Source organism: Eretmochelys imbricata, chromosome 10 (genome assembly GCF_965152235.1).
Source record: "Eretmochelys imbricata isolate rEreImb1 chromosome 10, rEreImb1.hap1, whole genome shotgun sequence".
NCBI lineage: Eukaryota > Metazoa > Chordata > Testudines > Cheloniidae > Eretmochelys > Eretmochelys imbricata.
The window spans coordinates 47,736,364-47,759,555 of NC_135581.1; the positions used below are offsets into that span (position 1 = coordinate 47,736,364).

Sequence of the window (23,192 nt, forward strand, 5' to 3'; positions counted from 1 at the left end):
CCAAGAACCTCATGATGCCAACTGACAGAGGGTACTGGGAGACACCGGGGCACAGGGACCCCCTGGGTTCACCAAAAGAATGTCATGTAAGGTCTCGAATGAAGCCTCGGGTCACACAGGTCATCATAACTTTTGTGAGATGTAGGTATGGGAAGTATGCAAGGAGCACTGAAAATTACGATCTGTAGGCCTTGTAGATGAAGCAGGCCTCTCAAAGGTAGTGCATCTTGAGACAAACTCCTCCAGCCAGCTAATGAGGAGCTGGCAGAGACTTCAGAAAGAAACTAACAGGATGAAGTCAACATTGGAGGGGGAGCCCTAGCTAGAGGTAAACATCAAAGGTGCATTCTGGTGTATTTGAGGAGCAAAAAGACACCCCGACATCAGATGCCTAGGAAGTAAACTGACAGCGAGTTGGTGTCATGAAAAAGGAGTCTCAGCCAGGCTTAGCTGAAAATGCTGGAGAGAACTTCGGTGAGAGACACTTTTCGAGACTGGAGGATAACTGGTTAGTTAAGCGTAGGCTCCAGAACGCGAGTTATGATTTTGTTTCACAGCTAGCCGTTTGTTTCCAGCTCTCACACCATTTTTATGTGACTATTCTGTCTTAAATAAATCTCCTTTTGCTTTAGAATTCGGCTGAAGCGTTGTGCGTGATACAAGAGCGGTGAGCTAACGCCAAACTGGTAAAGGGGGACGCCCTGTCCTTTAGTAACAGAAGGTCTGGGATTTCTGTGGATCTCCAGTGATCAGGGCTGGATCCCACATTGAAGGGACTTGAAGCCTGGGGCGCATTGATTGTCAACCTGCCAGGCAAAACACAGGGCTGGGCTATCCCAGAGAAGAATGCTTGAGGCGCTGATGGGCTGGTTGCACTGGGGAGCTAACACCCAGCTGGCACAGGCAAGGCTCCTTCATACAGGAGGCTGTTGGCAACTAGGTTGCCGCACAGCCCTGGCTGCCCTGAGAAGTGTTTGGGCACCTACAGAGTTCGCTGTATGGTTTGTATCAGAGGGGTAGCATCCGACGAAGTGGGTATTCACCCATGAAAGCTTATGCTCCAATACCTCTGTTAGTCTATAAGGTGCTTCAGGATTCTTTGCCGCTGTGTGATTTGTAGATCACAGTGGAGCCAAACCCAGGATTTACAGGCCTAAATTGGGGATTAAGGGGCCTGGGTCCCTTTGTGGGGGAGCCCACCCTTAGCCTTCCATTGAATGCAACAGGGCAGGAATTTCCCAAACTGCAGCTGATGTACTGACCAACAGGTGGAGCTGATTCCCATTGGCCCTCCTATTTCCCTGGTTCAGGGCATGGGCACTGGGTATGATTGGGCCCTGGTTACCTGCAGATTAGGGGAGGGTGTTAATTACCTGGGACAGCTGTCACCTGGCTCTGGGTCACAGTATAAAGCCCCAGAGCAGCAGTTTCCTCCATACTGGGGTTGCTGCAAGCAGGCAGGATGGGGTACAGAAACAGCCTGGGCTTTGCTCTTCTGTGCTGGGTGGTCAGTGGGGTGACCTGTTACAATCCCTGGGATTTCTCTAGGAGTGACTCTGCCATCTGGAGACCCACCCCCAGGGCTGAGCCCCCTTGACGGCAAGCCCATGCGCCTTCTCTTGCCCAGCCCTCCCCCTGGGCTTGGGCTGATGCTTCCCAGCTCAGGGCTGTGTCTGTGCTGCAGCCTGTCATGGTGCAGTGTGAGGAGGCTCAGATGGTGATCACTGTGCACAGGGATCTGTTTGGGATGGGGAGACTGATCAAAGCTGCTGACCTGAGCCTTGGCCCAGCTGCCTGCAGGTACACATCCCTTAATGCTGCAGAGAACACAGTGATCTTTGTAGCTGGGCTCCATGAATGTGGCAGCACCTTGCAGGTAAGGATTTATGCAAGCCAGGAGCCCCTACTGATCCTTAGCATCACTACCCGTCTTGTCTGATGGGGTAAAAATGGGGCAGCAGGAGAGAACAGTGGGTGGGATTTTTGTCCATCTTATTGATAAGCTCCCTGGTTTTTCCTGGGTGCTTCTTCTTGGCTTCAATCTCATGCACCAGGCAAAGAATTCTGGCCTGCTCAGCTCCTGGAGCAGGCTCACCAGTGGAGTCTGAAGAGGGTGCTCTGGTGGCTCAGACAGACTTTACTTCTAGACACACCTGTCCAAAGACTGTCTGGAGACTCCACAGACAGGAGTCTGCAACTGAATAAACTGATTGGTGTTTAATAGGTTAACCCTGGGGGTTTTACTGTCTGAGATTCCTTCACAACCTGCACAGAGGAAACCAGTGAGCAGAGTTGTGTAAAATGGCACTACTGTGGTGCTTGTCTTCCGATGGCTGCTCTAGCAGACTGAGCTCTGAAATCCCCTGCTTCTAGTGTCCAGTCCTTCCAAAGGCAGTTGCCAGTTGACTGGGCACTGGTTGGAAAACTTGAGCTCAAGTTTTCTATCTAGCTGAGGCTTGTTCTTGGGCTCATCTGAATGACTTTACAAATACTCTGTGTACTAGTGTTAACCCTTCCATGTCTGCTCCTTCCCAGATGACCCCAGACTCCCTGGTTTACAGCACAAGCCGGAACTATAACCCCACCCCTGCCAGCAACCCAGTGATCCTGAGAACCAATCCAGCTGTGATTCCCATTGAGTGTCACTACCCCAGGTGAGAGTCTGAGATGCTCAGATCCCCTTCCTCCCTCCCTCCCCTTCAGTCCCTGGTCTGGGATCTGGCTCAGTGACTGAGGTTTGCTCCTCCTCCCAGGAAGGACAATGTGAGCAGTAAAGCCATCAAGCCAACATGGGTTCCCTTCAGCTCCACCGTCTGCTGAGGAGAGGCTGGATTTCTCCCTGCACCTGATGAATGGTAGGTGGGAGGAGCCTTCAGGGGACCTGAGCCCTGCCCTGTCTGTCCTCCTCACTGTGAACTTGCCTTGCAGATGACTGGAGTGCTGAGAGACCCTCCAATGGATTCCAGCTGGGGGAGGTCATGCATATCCAAGCTGATGTCCACAAAGAGCCTCAGAGCCACATGGTTCCCAGTGTGGACAGCTGTGTGGCCACCCTGAGCCCAGACAGGGACTCCTCTCCCCGCTATGCTGTCATTGACTTCAATGGGTAAGAGCTGGGAGCCCTTTCTAGTCTAAAACAAGACTGATCAGGGACTCTTACTGACCCTTGATTCTTGTGTGTAGGTGCCTGGTGGATGGGAGATCAGATGACACCACCTCGGCCTTCGTATCCCCCAGGCCCAGGCAGGACACGCTGCAGTTCATGGTGGATGTGTTCAGGTTTGCAGGAGATACCAGGAACTTGGTGAGAGCCCACATTTCTGCTCCAAGTTGATTTCCCCATGCTAAGCAGCTGTTAGTGTCCCCTGGGATGGTCCTAACCCCTCTTCCCACTTCCCTTCCAGATCTACATCACCTGTCATCTGAAAGTCACTGCAGCTGAGCAAGCCCCAGATCCCTTGAACAAGGCTTGTTCCTTCAACAAAGCAGGCAACATGTGAGTAGCCTAGAACCCCATCAGGGGAGTGACAGGCAGCCTAGAACAGAACTCTTCACTGTAGATGACTGTTTCTGTTCTGTTCTAGCTGGTCTCCAGTGGAAGGCACCCGAGACATCTGCAGGTGCTGTGAGACTGGGAACTGTGGGCTGGCTGGACAGTCCAGGAGAGTGAACCCTCTGGACAGATGGTCAGGGAGGCGCTTCCAGAGAGATGTAGGCACAGAACCTACCATGCCTGGAGGCCACTTCACCTGGGAAGATGTCTAGCTAACTCCAACAGACTGTTCCTGGGGGATCTTCCACCCAAAATGGGATGGATGAGACTAACCTGACATGTATTGGTTTTCTAGTAGTGCTTCTTTCCCAATACAGGTGACCCCTTTGTGAGAGAAGCTGAGGCTAATGTTGTGGTAGGACCCCTAATCATCTTGGATGCTGATCAAGGGATCTCTTAACTGGTCAAATGGAAGCAGAGAAGGCAGCATCAGTGGGTAACTAGTTCTAATGAAGAATAAGTCTCATGGTGCCTCTACTGTCACTTATTAATCTACATTAGGGTGGCTTGGAAAAGTTGATCTAAAGGATGGAAGAAATGATTCTTACAAGATCAGCTGTAAGAATCCCTTAGCCCCAGGAGGGGTTGTTGGTAATGAGTAACCTTGGCTCAAGGAGGGCTCCTCGGTGAGATGGTACGACATTGACTGGCTCTGGTTAGACCATCGACCACTGTAGCCTGGGCTTATCTGCTGGGACACCAGTTGTGTGGCCTGAGACCTGCAACCTATTATCTAGTGGGATTTATAAAGAGGTGCTGATCTCCTGCTCTGGCCACTTCTAGTAGACCAACTCCAAATATGGCCCTACCACAGAGCTCAAATAAAATCCCCCATTTTATTAACTGTGGCCTTCACTCATGTACCCCGGAAGTCCATGGTGGATTTTTGGAGAGGTTGCTGGAAAAGCAACTAGCTGCAGTTTTAACCATGTGTTCTTCCTCTTGTAGAATTCTCTTCTACAGCTGGGCTGATCTCAGTGGCAGCTGCCATTGCACTGGCCTTCATTACTCTGGGGATACTTGTATACAGAAGATGCAGCCGTTCCAGTGCCTGAGCAGTCACATGCCTTGTACCTTCTGTCTGATGTAAATAAATCCAATGACTTGAGTCTGGTCTAGGACTTATTCTTAATGGGCAAGGGAGATGCCTTCCCTACTGTGGGGTTGGAAATGATGGGGTTTGTGCAGAAACCCCCTCATGGACTCACCAATGGGCTTCAAAGGAGAGACCATGGGAGGGTGAAGAAAGCAGAGATTGCTGCCTTCAGGTTCCCAGAGTCAAATGCTTAGTATCTCTCATAGGCAAATGGCAGGGGAATTTCCTTCCTATAACCATTACAGGGATCTAGCAGTAGAGAACAGAAATCCCTCAGCCACTGTGCCCTCTGAGTGAAACAGATGCCATGAGGGAGTTCCTGCTGACTCTGACTCTGACTGTGGGTTCAGGTGATACTTTAGGACAGGGGTTCTCAAACTTCATTTCACCACACTCACCTTCGGTCAACAATTACTGTCCTGGCCTAGGGCATCAACCCCCAAGGGCTTCAGCCCTGAAGCCCTGGGGCTTTGACCCTGGGCAGTTGGGCTCAGTCTGTGGCTTTAGCCCCAGTCAGTCTAAGACAGCCCTAGGAACCCTATCAAAATGGGGTCATGACCCACAGTTTGAGAACTGCTGTTCTAGGATAACTTCCCCCTGATCCTTGTGTCTAAGGTGAGCAGGCTTGCAAGTTCTTCTCACTATGGCCTGAAATCACCTCTGGTGTGAGATGTTGGGGTTAGGGCTAGATGTGAGTGTTCAGACCAGCCCCGTTCATTGCCCTATGCAACCAGGCAAAAGTGGTCTAAGATGGGTGGGCAAACTTCTTGGTCTGAGGGCCACAGCTGGGTATGGAAATTGTATGGTGGGCTATGAACGCTCACAAAATTAACAATTCATAGTGGGGCTCTATAAGGCATGTTACTGAGCTGGGGGGAGGGGACTCCACAGGTCAGTAACAGCAACTCCTAGGGGCCCTGCTGATAGTCACATCAAGGTGACCATACCAGGCCCCGTAGCTGGGATGGTTGTGGCCCTTGGATGGTTGTGAGAGTCTGGAGGGTCATATGCTGCTAGCCTTAATCATTGGCTAGTTTGGGTGGAGGCTGGGGCCAGGAGGCTGGTGCTGTGGGAATAGGGAGTATGGCCATATAGGGGCAGGTTCCAATTCTGGAAACAGCCCAGTGAAGTCTGAGTAAGCGATGCCGGTCGCACCTGTGCAGTGTGACTCTGCTTGCAGGAAAATGGTGCTCATCAAGGTGTTGTGAGACGGGAGCGGGACAAGCCCCTGACCCTGCTCCCCAGCAGCAGCTCAAGGCCTGGATTAAAAGGTGTGATGGGCCAGATGTGGCCCACAGGCCTTCGGTTGCCCACGCCGGTCTAAGAAAATCTTCCAATTTCTGCTCATGCTCTGGGCTATGACCTGCAGATCAGTGATCATGCATCCAGGGCAAGCTCGACTCAGTCTGAAGGGCTCTGCTGTCTTGATCTCTCTACCACTGTAGAGAACACAGCCCACCCTGCTATGTGACGGGGCGTCATTTGTTCAAACAACCTGTTATAAATGTAAAGGGAAGGGTAAACACCTTTAAAATCCCTCCTGGACCTAGGAAAAATCCTGTTACCTGTAAAGGGTTACGAAGCTAGGTTAAGCTTGCTGGCACCTGACCAAAATGACCAATGAGGAGACAAGATACTTTCAAAGCTGGAGTGGGGGGGGAAACAAAGGGTCTCTGTCTCTGTGATGCTTTTGCTGGGGACAGAACAGGAATGGAGTCTTAGAACTTAGTAAGTAATCTAGCTAGATATGCGTTAGATTATGAGTTCTTTAAATGGCTGAGAAAATAAGCTGTGCTGAATGGAATAGATATTCCTGTTTTTCTGTCTTTTTGTAACTTAAGGTTTTGCCTCGAGGGATTCTCAATGTTTTGAATCTAATTACCCTGTACGGTGTTTACCATCCTGATTTTACAGAGGTGATTCTTTTTACTTTTTCTTCTATTAAAATTCTTCTTTTAAGAAACTGAATGCTTTTTCATTGTTTTTAAGATCCAAGGGTTTGGGTCTGTAGTCACCTATGCAAATTGGCGAGGATTTTTATCAAACCTTTCCCAGGAAAGGGGGGTAACATTTGGGAGGATTTGGGTAGGGGGGAAAGATGTTTCCAAACGGACTCTTTCCTAATAATAATACTGGTTAGACGCTTGATGGTGGCAGCGACAGTCCAAGTGCGAAACGTAAAATAGTTTGTACCTTGGGGAAGTTTTAACCTAAGCTGGTAAAAGTAAGCTTAGGAGGTTTTCATGCAGGTCGCCCCTTCTGTACCTTAGAGTTCAGAGTGGGGAAGGAACCTTGACACAACCTCTCTCCTATAGCTGCGGGGGAGCAGATTTCAGCCAGGGCTGCACAAACAAGACGTGCTGTCAGCAAACCCAGGGAGGGTATAGGACCAGCACAGTGTATGTTCCCAGAACAAGCTCTCTGCAGGAGTGGTTATTCAGCCTCGTGACGCTGCAGTGGGGCACGGAAAATGGTAGGGAAGGAGCGGCCCCTTTTTCCTCAAACAAATGTAGCACTTTCAGAGCAATGGCCTTTGTAGGCTTCCTGTGCACCTAGACTTGGAAGGGACTCTAAGCTATAAAGGTAGTGATGGGGGCTGTCTAACGCCAGCACCTAGCACACAGTATAAAAATTCCCCTAACAGAACCCCAGGGGGAGGGGTGTGCTGACCCCTTTTCACACAAGGCAGGAAAAGACTAAGACACAGGAAGATTAAGTGAGATTGCCCAGAAAGGCTTTGACACAGTGTGGAACGTATCCTTGGTCTATTGCATGCTAAGGTGGTGTCTCAACCATCAGACCATTTCTCTCAATGCTTTTCAGCCCACAGTCCCTCTGTTCTCGTCCCCTCTGACTAGCCGAGATCCAGCCCACATGCCATAGGTACATTTCCCCCATCTCTGGCACAATTCCAGTCCTTCCTCCAAAATATGGGTCCTCTAGTTGGGAAGCTCCAAGGCCCTGACATTCCTCGAATCCACCTTCTTTCTCTGCACTCAGCTTGTTTCTCTCCCTCCCAAATATTGTTGGCTGTATCTAGAAAAACAGCAGGAATCATTCCTGTCCTCATTTCATAGAGGAGATTCTGAGGTTCAGTGCCGCTAAGCCAAAATTAGTGGCCAGTTCCCAAACTAAGAGTTGTTGGTGCTGCGTGAGAGGCGTGGATTCACTGCCTGGAGGTACTGCAGCTGGTAGAGCTGTCAGCCCCCCAACCCTCCAACTTTCTGACTTTCTTGGGTGCCTTGAAGAGGGGATGCAAAATTTAGTTTCTAAATAAAAATTTTGCTACAACCTTCACTAAATTGGGAAAAGAAAAATTCCATCATGTGGAGCCAAAATTACACCCCTGGGACTCACCCGTTTTGGACACAGTCCTCTGCCCCTTGACCTAACCTTTCTGTCAGTGGGCTTCACAGCTGCTTGGCAGAGAATCAGGATTCCTGGGTTCTCGACCCAGCTGTGGGAGGAGACTGTGGTCTCGTGCTTAGCACAGGGAGGGTAACCGACCACATTCACTTCATGCATTCATTTCAGACAGCAGCATGGATCAGGGCTGGATCCCTCTCTGAAGGGACTTGAAGCCTGGGGCGCACTGATTGTCAACCTGCCAGGCAAAACACAGGCCTGGGCTATCCCAGAGAAGAATGCTTGAGGCGCTGATGGGCTGGTTGCATTGGGGAGCTAACACCCAGCTGGCACAGGCAAGGCTCCTTCATACAGGAGGCTGGTGGCAACTAGGTTGCCGCACAGCCCTGGCTGCCCTGAGAAGTGTCACAGTCCCTATCCCAGGAATCTCAGTTTCACATGGATCCTCCCTCCAGGACAGGCCCTCTCTTGGCTTTGAGAAACAAACCATTCTGGGGAGGGGAGATATAGGGGCAGATGTGGGTACACGTTGGGGAAAACAATTCAACCCAGCAAACTCCACCCCAACCCTGGAAGGAGAACACCAGTTTTGGAACTCATCTGACGAGTTATGCGGATATTAGAGAGGACACAAATTTCCCCTTGAACAGATTTTACTTTCACACTTATCCACAGTGGAACACTTGGTGGGCCAGACTGAGAGAACAAGTGACCAGGAATGCAGCTGTAGCCCAGTGGGAGGTGGAAGCACTGGAGACTGGTCCCTCTTTCATCATTTATCCTCAACAGAAAAGCTTGAATAGGAGAGTAGGAGGAAGCCCAACATCAGAATGTCCCCTAGCTCAGTGGTTCAAGCATTCTTCTGAGAGATGGGAGACCCCTGTTCACATCCTTTCTCTCCCCTCAGCAGACAGGGGGAATGAAACCTGGGTCTCCCACGTTCCAGGTGAATGCTCTAACCACTGGGCTAAAAGATGGGAGGAGGACACCGCGTCCTGCTCCAGTGCAATTGTGAATGGGGTCAACATGGACAAACAGCACAGCTAGTGAATTGGGCTCCGCATACGACGTAGGCAACTAAATGCCTAACTTCCCCTGGCTCATGGACAGCTCTGGCCTTAGGTGGGAGACAGGTGCCCAGACTCCCAGAGGGAGGCAGCTGGGCATGTGCCCACAGGCTGGGACACAGGCACCTAGGGAACTTTATACTGTAAAAACTTCGGAGCTGCTGAATGAATTTGGGCACCTACAGAGTTCGCTGTATGGTTTGTATCAGAGGGGTAGCATCCGACAAAGTGGGTTTTCACCCACAAAAGCTTATGCTCCTATACCTCTGTTAGTCTATAAGGTGCCTCAGGACTCGTTGCCGCTGTGTGGTTTGTGGATCACAGTGGAGCGAAACCCAGGACTTACAGACCGAAATTGGGGATTGAGGGGCCTGGGTCCCTTTGTGGTGGAGCCCACCCTTAGCCTTCCATTGAACGAAACAGGGCAGGAATTTCCCAAACTGCAGCTGATGTACTGACCAACAGGTGGAGCTGATTCCCATTGGCCCTCCTATTTCCCCGGTTCAGGGCATGGGCACTGGGTATGATTGGGCCCCGGTTACCTGCAGATTAGGGGAGGCTGTTAATTACCTGGGACAGCTGTCACCTGGCTCTGGGTCACAGTATAAAGTCCCAGAGCAACAGTTTCCCTCCATACTGGATTTGCTGCAAGCAGGCAGGATGAGTCACAGAAACAACTTAGGCTTTGCTCTTCTGTGCTGGGTGGTCAGTGGGGTGACCTGTTACAATCCCTGGGATTTCTCTAGGATTCACTCTGCCATCTGGAGACCCACCCCCAGGGCTGAGCCCCCTCAACAACAAGCCCATGTTCTCTCTCTTGCCCAGCCCTATCCCTGGGCTCGGGCTGATGCTTCCCAGCTCAGGGCTGTGTCCGTGCTGCAGCCTGTCATGGTGCAGTGTGAGGAGGCTCAGATGGTGATCACTGTGCACAGAGATCTCTTTGGGATGGGGAGACTGATCAAAGCTGCTGACCTGAGCCTTGGCCCAGCTGCCTGCCGGTACGTGTCCCTTAATGATGCAGAGAACACAGTGATCTTTGTAGCTGGGCTCCATGAATGTGGCAGCACCTTGCAGGTAAGGATTTATGCAAGTCAGGAGCCCCTACTGATCCCTAGCATCACTGCCCCTGCCTTGTCTGATGGGGTAAAAATGGGGCAGCGGGAGAGGACAGTGGGTGGGATTTTGTCCATGTTATTGATAAGCTCCCTGGTTTTTCCTGGGTGCTTCTTCTTAGCTTCCAGTCTCATGCACCAGGCAAAGAATTCTGGCCTGCTCAGCTCCTGGAGCAGGCTCACCAGTGGAGTCTGAAGAGGGTGCTCTGGTGGCTCAGACAGACTTTACTTCTAGACACACCTGTCCAAAGACTGTCTGGAGACTCCACAGACAGGAGTCTGCAACTGAATAAACTGATTGGTGTTTAATAGGTTAACCCTGGGGGTTTTACTGTCTGAGATTCCTTCACAACCTGCACAGAGGAAACCAGTGAGCAGAGTTGTGTAAAATGGCACTACTGTGGTGCTTGTCTTCCGATGGCTGCTCTAGCAGACTGAGCTCTGAAATCCCCTGCTTCTAGTGTCCAGTCCTTCCAAAGGCAGTTGCCAGTTGACTGGGCACTGGTTGGAAAACTTGAGCTCGAGTTTTCTATCTAGCTGAGGCTTGTTCTTGGGCTCATCTGAATGACTTTACAAATACTCTGTGTACTAGTGTTAACCCTTCCATGTCTGCTCCTTCCCAGATGACCCCAGACTCCCTGGTTTACAGCACAAGCCGGAACTATAACCCCACCCCTGCCAGCAACCCAGTGATCCTGAGAACCAATCCAGCTGTGATTCCCATTGAGTGTCACTACCCCAGGTGAGAGTCTGAGATGCTCAGATCCCCTTCCTCCCTCCCTCCCCTTCAGTCCCTGGTCTGGGATCTGGCTCAGTGACTGAGGTTTGCTCCTCCTCCCAGGAAGGACAATGTGAGCAGTAAAGCCATCAAGCCAACATGGGTTCCCTTCAGCTCCACCGTCTGCTGAGGAGAGGCTGGATTTCTCCCTGCACCTGATGAATGGTAGGTGGGAGGAGCCTTCAGGGGACCTGAGCCCTGCCCTGTCTGTCCTGCTCACTGTGAACTTGCCTTGCAGATGACTGGAGTGCTGAGAGACCCTCCAATGGATTCCAGCTGGGGGAGGTCATGCATATCCAAGCTGATGTCCACAAAGAGCCTCAGAGCCACATGGTTCCCAGTGTGGACAGCTGTGTGGCCACCCTGAGCCCAGACAGGGACTCCTCTCCCCGCTATGCTGTCACTGACTTCAATGGGTAAGAGCTGGGAGCCCTTTCTAGTCTAAAACAAGACTGATCAGGGACTCTTACTGACCCTTGATTCTTGTGTGTAGGTGCCTGGTGGATGGGAGATCAGATGACACCACCTCGGCCTTCGTATCCCTCAGGCCCAGGCAGGACACGCTGCAGTTCATGGTGGATGTGTTCAGGTTTGCAGGAGATACCAGGAACTTGGTGAGAGCCCACATTTCTGCTCCAAGTTGATTTCCCCATGCTAAGCAGCTGTTAGTGTCCCCTGGGATGGTCCTAACCCCTCTTCCCACTTCCGTTCCAGATCTACATCACCTGTCATCTGAAAGTCACTGCAGCTGAGCAAGCCCCAGATCCCTTGAACAAGGCTTGTTCCTTCAACAAAGCAGGCAACATGTGAGTAGCCTAGAACCCCATCAGGGGAGTGACAGGCAGCCTAGAACAGAACTCTTCACTGTAGATGACTGTTTCTGTTCTGTTCTAGCTGGTCTCCAGTGGAAGGCACCCGAGACATCTGCAGGTGCTGTGAGACTGGGAACTGTGGGCTGGCTGGACAGTCCAGGAGAGTGAACCCTCTGGACATATGGTCAGGGAGGCGCTTCCAGAGAGATGTAGGCACAGAACCTACCATGCCTGGAGGCCACTTCACCTGGGAAGATGTCTAGCTAACTCCAACAGACTGTTCCTGGGGGATCTTCCACCCAAAATGGGATGGATGAGACTAACCTGACATGTATTGGTTTTCTAGTAGTGCTTCTTTCCCAATACAGGTGACCCCTTTGTGAGAGAAGCTGAGGCTAATGTTGTGGTAGGACCCCTAATCATCTTGGATGCTGATCAAGGGATCTCTTAACTGGTCAAATGGAAGCAGAGAAGGCAGCATCAGTGGGTAACTAGTTCTAATGAAGAATAAGTCTCATGGTGCCTCTACTGTCACTTATTAATCTACATTAGGGTGGCTTGGAAAAGTTGATCTAAAGGATGGAAGAAATGATTCTTACAAGATCAGCTGTAAGAATCCCTTAGCCCCAGGAGGGGTTGTTGGTAATGAGTAACCTTGGCTCAAGGAGGGCTCCTCGGTGAGATGGTACGACATTGACTGGCTCTGGTTAGACCATCGACCACTGTAGCCTGGGCTTATCTGCTGGGACACCAGTTGTGTGGCCTGAGACCTGCAACCTATTATCTAGTGGGATTTATAAAGAGGTGCTGATCTCCTGCTCTGGCCACTTCTAGTAGACCAACTCCAAATATGGCCCTACCACAGAGCTCAAATAAAATCCCCCATTTTATTAACTGTGGCCTTCACTCATGTACCCCGGAAGTCCATGGTGGATTTTTGGAGAGGTTGCTGGAAAAGCAACTAGCTGCAGTTTTAACCATGTGTTCTTCCTCTTGTAGAATTCTCTTCTACAGCTGGGCTGATCTCAGTGGCAGCTGCCATTGCACTGGCCTTCATTACTCTGGGGATACTTGTATACAGAAGATGCAGCCGTTCCAGTGCCTGAGCAGTCACATGCCTTGTACCTTCTGTCTGATGTAAATAAATCCAATGACTTGAGTCTGGTCTAGGACTTATTCTTAATGGGCAAGGGAGATGCCTTCCCTACTGTGGGGTTGGAAATGATGGGGTTTGTGCAGAAACCCCCTCATGGACTCACCAATGGGCTTCAAAGGAGAGACCATGGGAGGGTGAAGAAAGCAGAGATTGCTGCCTTCAGGTTCCCAGAGTCAAATGCTTAGTATCTCTCATAGGCAAATGGCAGGGGAATTTCCTTCCTATAACCATTACAGGGATCTAGCAGTAGAGAACAGAAATCCCTCAGCCACTGTGCCCTCTGAGTGAAACAGATGCCATGAGGGAGTTCCTGCTGACTCTGACTCTGACTGTGGGTTCAGGTGATACTTTAGGACAGGGGTTCTCAAACTTCATTTCACCACACTCACCTTCGGTCAACAATTACTGTCCTGGCCTAGGGCATCAACCCCCAAGGGCTTCAGCCCTGAAGCCCTGGGGCTTTGACCCTGGGCAGTTGGGCTCAGTCTGTGGCTTTAGCCCCAGTCAGTCTAAGACAGCCCTAGGAACCCTATCAAAATGGGGTCATGACCCACAGTTTGAGAACTGCTGTTCTAGGATAACTTCCCCCTGATCCTTGTGTCTAAGGTGAGCAGGCTTGCAAGTTCTTCTCACTATGGCCTGAAATCACCTCTGGTGTGAGATGTTGGGGTTAGGGCTAGATGTGAGTGTTCAGACCAGCCCCGTTCATTGCCCTATGCAACCAGGCAAAAGTGGTCTAAGATGGGTGGGCAAACTTCTTGGTCTGAGGGCCACAGCTGGGTATGGAAATTGTATGGTGGGCTATGAACGCTCACAAAATTAACAATTCATAGTGGGGCTCTATAAGGCATGTTACTGAGCTGGGGGGAGGGGACTCCACAGGTCAGTAACAGCAACTCCTAGGGGCCCTGCTGATAGTCACATCAAGGTGACCATACCAGGCCCCGTAGCTGGGATGGTTGTGGCCCTTGGATGGTTGTGAGAGTCTGGAGGGTCATATGCTGCTAGCCTTAATCATTGGCTAGTTTGGGTGGAGGCTGGGGCCAGGAGGCTGGTGCTGTGGGAATAGGGAGTATGGCCATATAGGGGCAGGTTCCAATTCTGGAAACAGCCCAGTGAAGTCTGAGTAAGCGATGCCGGTCGCACCTGTGCAGTGTGACTCTGCTTGCAGGAAAATGGTGCTCATCAAGGTGTTGTGAGACGGGAGCGGGACAAGCCCCTGACCCTGCTCCCCAGCAGCAGCTCAAGGCCTGGATTAAAAGGTGTGATGGGCCAGATGTGGCCCACAGGCCTTCGGTTGCCCACGCCGGTCTAAGAAAATCTTCCAATTTCTGCTCATGCTCTGGGCTATGACCTGCAGATCAGTGATCATGCATCCAGGGCAAGCTCGACTCAGTCTGAAGGGCTCTGCTGTCTTGATCTCTCTACCACTGTAGAGAACACAGCCCACCCTGCTATGTGACGGGGCGTCATTTGTTCAAACAACCTGTTATAAATGTAAAGGGAAGGGTAAACACCTTTAAAATCCCTCCTGGACCTAGGAAAAATCCTGTTACCTGTAAAGGGTTACGAAGCTAGGTTAAGCTTGCTGGCACCTGACCAAAATGACCAATGAGGAGACAAGATACTTTCAAAGCTGGAGTGGGGGGGGAAACAAAGGGTCTCTGTCTCTGTGATGCTTTTGCTGGGGACAGAACAGGAATGGAGTCTTAGAACTTAGTAAGTAATCTAGCTAGATATGCGTTAGATTATGAGTTCTTTAAATGGCTGAGAAAATAAGCTGTGCTGAATGGAATAGATATTCCTGTTTTTCTGTCTTTTTGTAACTTAAGGTTTTGCCTCGAGGGATTCTCAATGTTTTGAATCTAATTACCCTGTACGGTGTTTACCATCCTGATTTTACAGAGGTGATTCTTTTTACTTTTTCTTCTATTAAAATTCTTCTTTTAAGAAACTGAATGCTTTTTCATTGTTTTTAAGATCCAAGGGTTTGGGTCTGTAGTCACCTATGCAAATTGGCGAGGATTTTTATCAAACCTTTCCCAGGAAAGGGGGGTAACATTTGGGAGGATTTGGGTAGGGGGGAAAGATGTTTCCAAACGGACTCTTTCCTAATAATAATACTGGTTAGACGCTTGATGGTGGCAGCGACAGTCCAAGTGCGAAACGTAAAATAGTTTGTACCTTGGGGAAGTTTTAACCTAAGCTGGTAAAAGTAAGCTTAGGAGGTTTTCATGCAGGTCGCCCCTTCTGTACCTTAGAGTTCAGAGTGGGGAAGGAACCTTGACACAACCTCTCTCCTATAGCTGCGGGGGAGCAGATTTCAGCCAGGGCTGCACAAACAAGACGTGCTGTCAGCAAACCCAGGGAGGGTATAGGACCAGCACAGTGTATGTTCCCAGAACAAGCTCTCTGCAGGAGTGGTTATTCAGCCTCGTGACGCTGCAGTGGGGCACGGAAAATGGTAGGGAAGGAGCGGCCCCTTTTTCCTCAAACAAATGTAGCACTTTCAGAGCAATGGCCTTTGTAGGCTTCCTGTGCACCTAGACTTGGAAGGGACTCTAAGCTATAAAGGTAGTGATGGGGGCTGTCTAACGCCAGCACCTAGCACACAGTATAAAAATTCCCCTAACAGAACCCCAGGGGGAGGGGTGTGCTGACCCCTTTTCACACAAGGCAGGAAAAGACTAAGACACAGGAAGATTAAGTGAGATTGCCCAGAAAGGCTTTGACACAGTGTGGAACGTATCCTTGGTCTATTGCATGCTAAGGTGGTGTCTCAACCATCAGACCATTTCTCTCAATGCTTTTCAGCCCACAGTCCCTCTGTTCTCGTCCCCTCTGACTAGCCGAGATCCAGCCCACATGCCATAGGTACATTTCCCCCATCTCTGGCACAATTCCAGTCCTTCCTCCAAAATATGGGTCCTCTAGTTGGGAAGCTCCAAGGCCCTGACATTCCTCGAATCCACCTTCTTTCTCTGCACTCAGCTTGTTTCTCTCCCTCCCAAATATTGTTGGCTGTATCTAGAAAAACAGCAGGAATCATTCCTGTCCTCATTTCATAGAGGAGATTCTGAGGTTCAGTGCCGCTAAGCCAAAATTAGTGGCCAGTTCCCAAACTAAGAGTTGTTGGTGCTGCGTGAGAGGCGTGGATTCACTGCCTGGAGGTACTGCAGCTGGTAGAGCTGTCAGCCCCCCAACCCTCCAACTTTCTGACTTTCTTGGGTGCCTTGAAGAGGGGATGCAAAATTTAGTTTCTAAATAAAAATTTTGCTACAACCTTCACTAAATTGGGAAAAGAAAAATTCCATCATGTGGAGCCAAAATTACACCCCTGGGACTCACCCGTTTTGGACACAGTCCTCTGCCCCTTGACCTAACCTTTCTGTCAGTGGGCTTCACAGCTGCTTGGCAGAGAATCAGGATTCCTGGGTTCTCGACCCAGCTGTGGGAGGAGACTGTGGTCTCGTGCTTAGCACAGGGAGGGTAACCGACCACATTCACTTCATGCATTCATTTCAGACAGCAGCATGGATCAGGGCTGGATCCCTCTCTGAAGGGACTTGAAGCCTGGGGCGCACTGATTGTCAACCTGCCAGGCAAAACACAGGCCTGGGCTATCCCAGAGAAGAATGCTTGAGGCGCTGATGGGCTGGTTGCATTGGGGAGCTAACACCCAGCTGGCACAGGCAAGGCTCCTTCATACAGGAGGCTGGTGGCAACTAGGTTGCCGCACAGCCCTGGCTGCCCTGAGAAGTGTCACAGTCCCTATCCCAGGAATCTCAGTTTCACATGGATCCTCCCTCCAGGACAGGCCCTCTCTTGGCTTTGAGAAACAAACCATTCTGGGGAGGGGAGATATAGGGGCAGATGTGGGTACACGTTGGGGAAAACAATTCAACCCAGCAAACTCCACCCCAACCCTGGAAGGAGAACACCAGTTTTGGAACTCATCTGACGAGTTATGCGGATATTAGAGAGGACACAAATTTCCCCTTGAACAGATTTTACTTTCACACTTATCCACAGTGGAACACTTGGTGGGCCAGACTGAGAGAACAAGTGACCAGGAATGCAGCTGTAGCCCAGTGGGAGGTGGAAGCACTGGAGACTGGTCCCTCTTTCATCATTTATCCTCAACAGAAAAGCTTGAATAGGAGAGTAGGAGGAAGCCCAACATCAGAATGTCCCCTAGCTCAGTGGTTCAAGCATTCTTCTGAGAGATGGGAGACCCCTGTTCACATCCTTTCTCTCCCCTCAGCAGACAGGGGGAATGAAACCTGGGTCTCCCACGTTCCAGGTGAATGCTCTAACCACTGGGCTAAAAGATGGGAGGAGGACACCGCGTCCTGCTCCAGTGCAATTGTGAATGGGGTCAACATGGACAAACAGCACAGCTAGTGAATTGGGCTCCGCATACGACGTAGGCAACTAAATGCCTAACTTCCCCTGGCTCATGGACAGCTCTGGCCTTAGGTGGGAGACAGGTGCCCAGACTCCCAGAGGGAGGCAGCTGGGCATGTGCCCACAGGCTGGGACACAGGCACCTAGGGAACTTTATACTGTAAAAACTTCGGAGCTGCTGAATGAATTTGGGCACCTACAGAGTTCGCTGTATGGTTTGTATCAGAGGGGTAGCATCCGACAAAGTGGGTTTTCACCCACAAAAGCTTATGCTCCTATACCTCTGTTAGTCTATAAGGTGCCTCAGGACTCGTTGCCGCTGTGTGGTTTGTGGATCACAGTGGAGCGAAACCCAGGACTTACAGACCGAAATTGGGGATTGAGGGGCCTGGGTCCCTTTGTGGTGGAGCCCACCCTTAGCCTTCCATTGAACGAAACAGGGCAGGAATTTCCCAAACTGCAGCTGATGTACTGACCAACAGGTGGAGCTGATTCCCATTGGCCCTCCTATTTCCCCGGTTCAGGGCATGGGCACTGGGTATGATTGGGCCCCGGTTACCTGCAGATTAGGGGAGGCTGTTAATTACCTGGGACAGCTGTCACCTGGCTCTGGGTCACAGTATAAAGTCCCAGAGCAACAGTTTCCCTCCATACTGGATTTGCTGCAAGCAGGCAGGATGAGTCACAGAAACAACTTAGGCTTTGCTCTTCTGTGCTGGGTGGTCAGTGGGGTGACCTGTTACAATCCCTGGGATTTCTCTAGGATTCACTCTGCCATCTGGAGACCCACCCCCAGGGCTGAGCCCCCTCAACAACAAGCCCATGTTCTCTCTCTTGCCCAGCCCTATCCCTGGGCTCGGGCTGATGCTTCCCAGCTCAGGGCTGTGTCCGTGCTGCAGCCTGTCATGGTGCAGTGTGAGGAGGCTCAGATGGTGATCACTGTGCACAGAGATCTCTTTGGGATGGGGAGACTGATCAAAGCTGCTGACCTGAGCCTTGGCCCAGCTGCCTGCCGGTACGTGTCCCTTAATGATGCAGAGAACACAGTGATCTTTGTAGCTGGGCTCCATGAATGTGGCAGCACCTTGCAGGTAAGGATTTATGCAAGTCAGGAGCCCCTACTGATCCCTAGCATCACTGCCCCTGCCTTGTCTGATGGGGTAAAAATGGGGCAGCGGGAGAGGACAGTGGGTGGGATTTTGTCCATGTTATTGATAAGCTCCCTGGTTTTTCCTGGGTGCTTCTTCTTAGCTTCCAGTCTCATGCGCCAGGCAAAGAATTCTGCCTTGCTCAGCTCCTGGAGCAGGCTCACAAGTGGAGCCTGAAGAGGGTGCTCTTGTGGCTCAGACAGACTTTACTTCTAGACCCCCCTGTCCAAAGTCTGTCAGCAGACTCCACAGACCAGAGCCTCCAACTGAATAAACTGATTGGTGTTAGCCTGAGCTCTGCATAGTCTGTAGGAGGGAAAGGGACAGACTACTGGCTTCCTTAATCCCTGCTCAAAATTCACCTGAAAGCAGCTAACAGATTAACCCTGGGGGTTTTACTGTCTGAGATTCCTTCACAACCTCCACAGAGGAAACCAGTGAGCAGAGTTGTGTAAAATGGCATTACTGTGGTGCTCATCTTCCGATGGCTGCTCTAGCAGACTGAGCTCTGAAATCCCCTACTTCTAGTGTCCAGTCCTTCCAAAGGCAGTTGCCAGTTGACTGGGCACTGGTTGAAAAACTTGAGCTCAAGTTTTCCATCTGGCTGAGGCTTGTTCTTGGGCTCATCTGAATGACTTTATAAATGCTCTGTGTACTAGTGTTAACCCTTCCATGTCTGCTCCTTCCCAGATGACCCCAGACTCCCTGCTTTACAGCACAAGCCTGAACTATAACCCCACCCCTGCCAGCAACTCAGTGATCCTGAGAACCAATCCAGCTGTGATTCCCATTGAGTGTCACTACCCCAGGTAAGAGTCTGAGATGCTCAGATCCCCTCCCTCCCCTTCTGGAATCTGGCTCAGTGACTGAGGTTTGCTCCTCCTCCCAGGAAGGACAATGTGAGCAGTAAAACATCAAGCCAACATGGGTTCCCTTCAGCTCCACCCTGTCTGCTGAGGAGAGGCTGGATTTCTCCCTGCACCTGATGAATGGTAGGTGGGAGGAGCCTTCAGGGGAGCCCAGCCCTGCCTGCCTGTCTGTCCTGCTCACTGTGAACTTGCCTTGCAGATGACTGGAGTGCTGAGAGACCCTCCAATGGATTCCAGCTGGGGGAGGTCATGCATATCCAAGCTGATGTCAGCACTGGGAACCATGTGGTTCTGAGGCTCTTTGTGGACAGCTGTGTGGCGACCCTGAGCCCAGACAGGGACTCCTCTCCCCATTATGCTGTCATTGACTTCAATGGGTAAGAGGTGGGAGCCCTTTCTAGACTAATACAAGACTGATCAGGGGCTCTTACTGACCCTTGGTTCTTGTGTGTAGGTGCCTGGTGGATGGGAGATCGGATGACACCACCTCGGCCTTCATATCCCCCAGGCCCAGGCAGGACACACTGCAGTTCATGGTGGATGTGTTCAGGTTTGCAGGAGATGCCAGGAACTTGGTGAGAGCCCACATTTCTGCTCCAAGTCGATTTCCCCAGGCTAAGCAGCTGTTAGGGTCCCCTGGGATGGTCCTAACCCCTCTTCCCACTTCCCTTCCAGATCTACATCACCTGTCATCTGAAAGTCACTGCAGCTGAGCAAGCCCCAGATCCCTTGAACAAGGCTTGTTCCTTCAGCAAAGCAGGCAACATGTGAGTAGCCTAGAACCCCATCAGGGGAGTGACAGGCAGCCTAGAACAGAACTCTTCACTGTAGATGACTGTTCCTGTTCTGTTCCAGCTGGTCTCCAGTGGAAGGCACCCGAGACATCTGCAGGTGCTGTGAGACTGGGAACTGTGGGCTGGCTGGACAGTCCAGGAGAGTGAACCCTCTGGACAGATGGTCAGGGAGGCGCTTCCAGAGAGACATGGCCTCCAGGCATGGTAGGATCTATATAATCAGAGTTAATAGGTGGCTGTGTTGTGTTTAGGTCTCTCTCAATAAAAAAGGGGGTTCTGCTAGACAACCCAGGGACCTTCAGCTTGGCTTTATCACAATGTGAATAACAAAAGAAGCAACACGGATGTAGTAACGTCTCTTACCTCAATACAGGTGACTCCTCACTGAGGGAGGCTGAGGCTGATGTTGTGGTAGGACCCCTATTCATCACTGATGCCTATTGGGGATCCAGGAATCTTGTGGAAGAACAAATGGAAGTAGGGAAGGCAGCATCACCAGGTACTTAACTTGTATAGTAGTAATCCATGCCCCTTCAGGGCATTGGGCCTTTTATGAAAAGTGAAAACTCCCTCCAACCACCAGGCTCAGCCCTGCAACCCAAGGGAACACTGAGTAAATGGCTTTGCCAGGACAAACCTATGGGCTGTCAGACCAGTGGGGAGGACCCAAAAGAAGCAAACTAGAATCCAGGGAAGTTCTCCATCCTCCACTCCTGACTCCACCCCCAGCTGGGCTGAAGCACTAAAGTGGCTGAGACTAATTTATAATCTGGGTGGCTTGTTTGACAGGAAGTGCCTGACTCCTGCTCCAGGAAGTTATGACAAAACACATACCACATAACCAATAGAGTGACCTTAACAGAGGGCTAGATTTAGGAGGGAACATGGAAAATTACAGTAGGGTCATAGGATTAACAAGGTGGGAATCTCATCCATGTCTTGGATGTTGATCCACAAATCCAAGGAGTATAGGGAAGCAGATGTCAGGTGTGTGTATAGACTTTTTTTAGTCAGCCTTGGATCAGTCCAATGAGTCTCATAAGCAAACTAAGGAAATGCATGTAGATGCAACTGGTTGAAAGATGTTACTCAGTAATTATCAGTGGTCTGCTGTGACTCTGAGAGGGTGTATTTAAGCAGACAGTCCCTGGGTCTGGTACTAGTCAATAGTTTTGTTAATCTCTTAGATAAGAGGGGTGAGTGTACTTAAAGGGTGGCTGACACCGTGCAACCCCTCTCAGCTTGCACTCTGGAGTACAGGATAAGAATTCAAAACTGACTGGAGAATTCAAGACGAAAGTCCATGAAGTGCTAAGCACTACACTTAAGAAGGGAAAAATCAAATGCCTGGCTACAAAAGAGGGAATAACTGGCTTGCTTATGTAGGAGGCAAACACCCAGCGATTTCACTAAAGCTGGAAAAGTGCCTGGTTCCCATTCTAACCACAGATCTTTCCTACAGGTGCAGAAGAGACTCCTGGGATGGTGCTTGGGCTGAGCTTGGTGGCTGCTGCTATTGGTTTGGCCTCCATGACTCTGACCATCTGCTTCATATACAAAAACCGCAGCCGTGCAATGGCTGGTGCTGTCATGGGACTTGGCCCTTCTGTGTCATGTAAAATAAACCCATAAATGGACTTGAGTCTGGTCAGTGCTGACTTCTTAATGGGTGGGAGTGATGCTTTCTGTGCTGTGGGGGTAGCTCAACCACCTGGTCCTCTCATGAACTGACACTGCAATGATTACTATTCACACAGTGGGGGGATGAGTGCAGAGTTAGCCTCTCTCCTGGCAACAGAGTTGAGCTGTTAATGTGAAATGTTGGCAGTGCTGTCCTGAGCTGCTTGGGATCTAACACCTGCTACCTGTAGTCCTTCTCCAAGCAAAAGCAGTCTGCCTTCATTTGCAGGGGGAGTCATGGCTGGAAGTCACTGGTGACAACAGCTAGAGGCAGCCAGAATGCTGAGAACCCATCTAACGGCAGGCCTATCCTAGATAGAAAGGTATAAATTCCACCTCGAGGGGAGACACCCACGCCATAACTAGTGTGGCTGTGGAGTGGGAGGGGCTCCCTGCCTCACTATGTACCAGGGTATCACTGTCAGGGCAACTAGCCCCTCACAATACCCCACGCAACAATTTTATTTTAAAGTTGGCAAGCTCAACAGACAAGTGCAGATAAGCTTCCTCCAGCTGGAATTTACACCTGGTCAAGTCTAGGGTAGCATTATTGCTAATGAGAACAAGCTACCAGTGGACCAAACTCATCCCTGGTATAACTTCAGTGGCCAGGCATTAGTCATAGTCCTGTCCCTGCAGTGGTTCAATAGGGCTTGGCTTATTTATACAGTGGCCCAGCCAACATCACTTAAACAACCTCCTGCACTATCTTGGTCAGAAAACTCTGCTGCATGACACCCCTTACAGTGTGGGGAAGGGATGCTGCAGCTGTGCTCTGATGACCTCTGTAGCCAGCATCCTCCATCCAACCTGCCTTGCTCTAGAAAAGTCCTGGTACAGTAAAAAGAAAATATGTACTAGTGGCACCTTTAGAGACTAACCAGTTTATTTGAGCATCGAATGCGTCCGAGGAAGTGAGCTGTAGCTCACAAAAGCTTATGCTCAAATAAATTAGCTAGTCTCTAAGGTGCCACTAGTACCCATTTTCCTTTTGCAAATACAGACTAACACAGCTGCTACTCTGAAACCTGGTACAGTAAAAACTCCCTTGGAAGGAAAACTGCAAATGCAGGGGACAGAGCAGGCCTGGGGTGGGGGGGGGTGCATAGAGAGCAGGACCACTGAGGGCACCAGTAATGCTAGGGTGGAGGATGCCAGCAGCTAAGATGCATGTTCCTATCTGACAAGATGTGGAATAGGAAATAATCCCATGTGCCTCCTAAACATCTTCATAGGGCTGTGCTGCTGTGGGGAAAACTATGGCCTTGTCTACAGTGAACACTTGTGCTGAAATGTAACTCCCCTGCAATGGCAACATCATAAAACCATCAAAAAACTTCTGTCCATGTAGTTA

At 50.5% G+C, this 23,192-nt stretch overlaps 1 protein-coding gene and 2 pseudogenes across 1 annotated transcript; all 3 read left to right on the forward strand.

Annotated features, from left to right (window-relative positions):
* Window positions 1-1,462: 1,462 nt before the first annotated feature.
* On the forward strand, window positions 1,463-4,608 carry LOC144271243 (zona pellucida sperm-binding protein 3-like; annotated as a pseudogene).
* A 5,134-nt stretch (window positions 4,609-9,742) lies between these two features.
* Window positions 9,743-12,890, forward strand: LOC144271238 (zona pellucida sperm-binding protein 3-like; annotated as a pseudogene).
* Window positions 12,891-18,024: 5,134 nt separating this feature from the next.
* On the forward strand, window positions 18,025-21,790 carry LOC144271741 (zona pellucida sperm-binding protein 3-like). The gene is given in 10 exon segments (XM_077829314.1): window positions 18,025-18,438; window positions 19,186-19,304; window positions 19,385-19,404; window positions 19,407-19,487; window positions 19,564-19,741; window positions 19,819-19,939; window positions 20,040-20,131; window positions 20,220-20,362; window positions 20,532-20,657; window positions 21,621-21,790. Coding segments are annotated over 10 exon segments (1,464 nt in total).
* The last annotated feature ends 1,402 nt before the right edge of the window (window positions 21,791-23,192 follow it).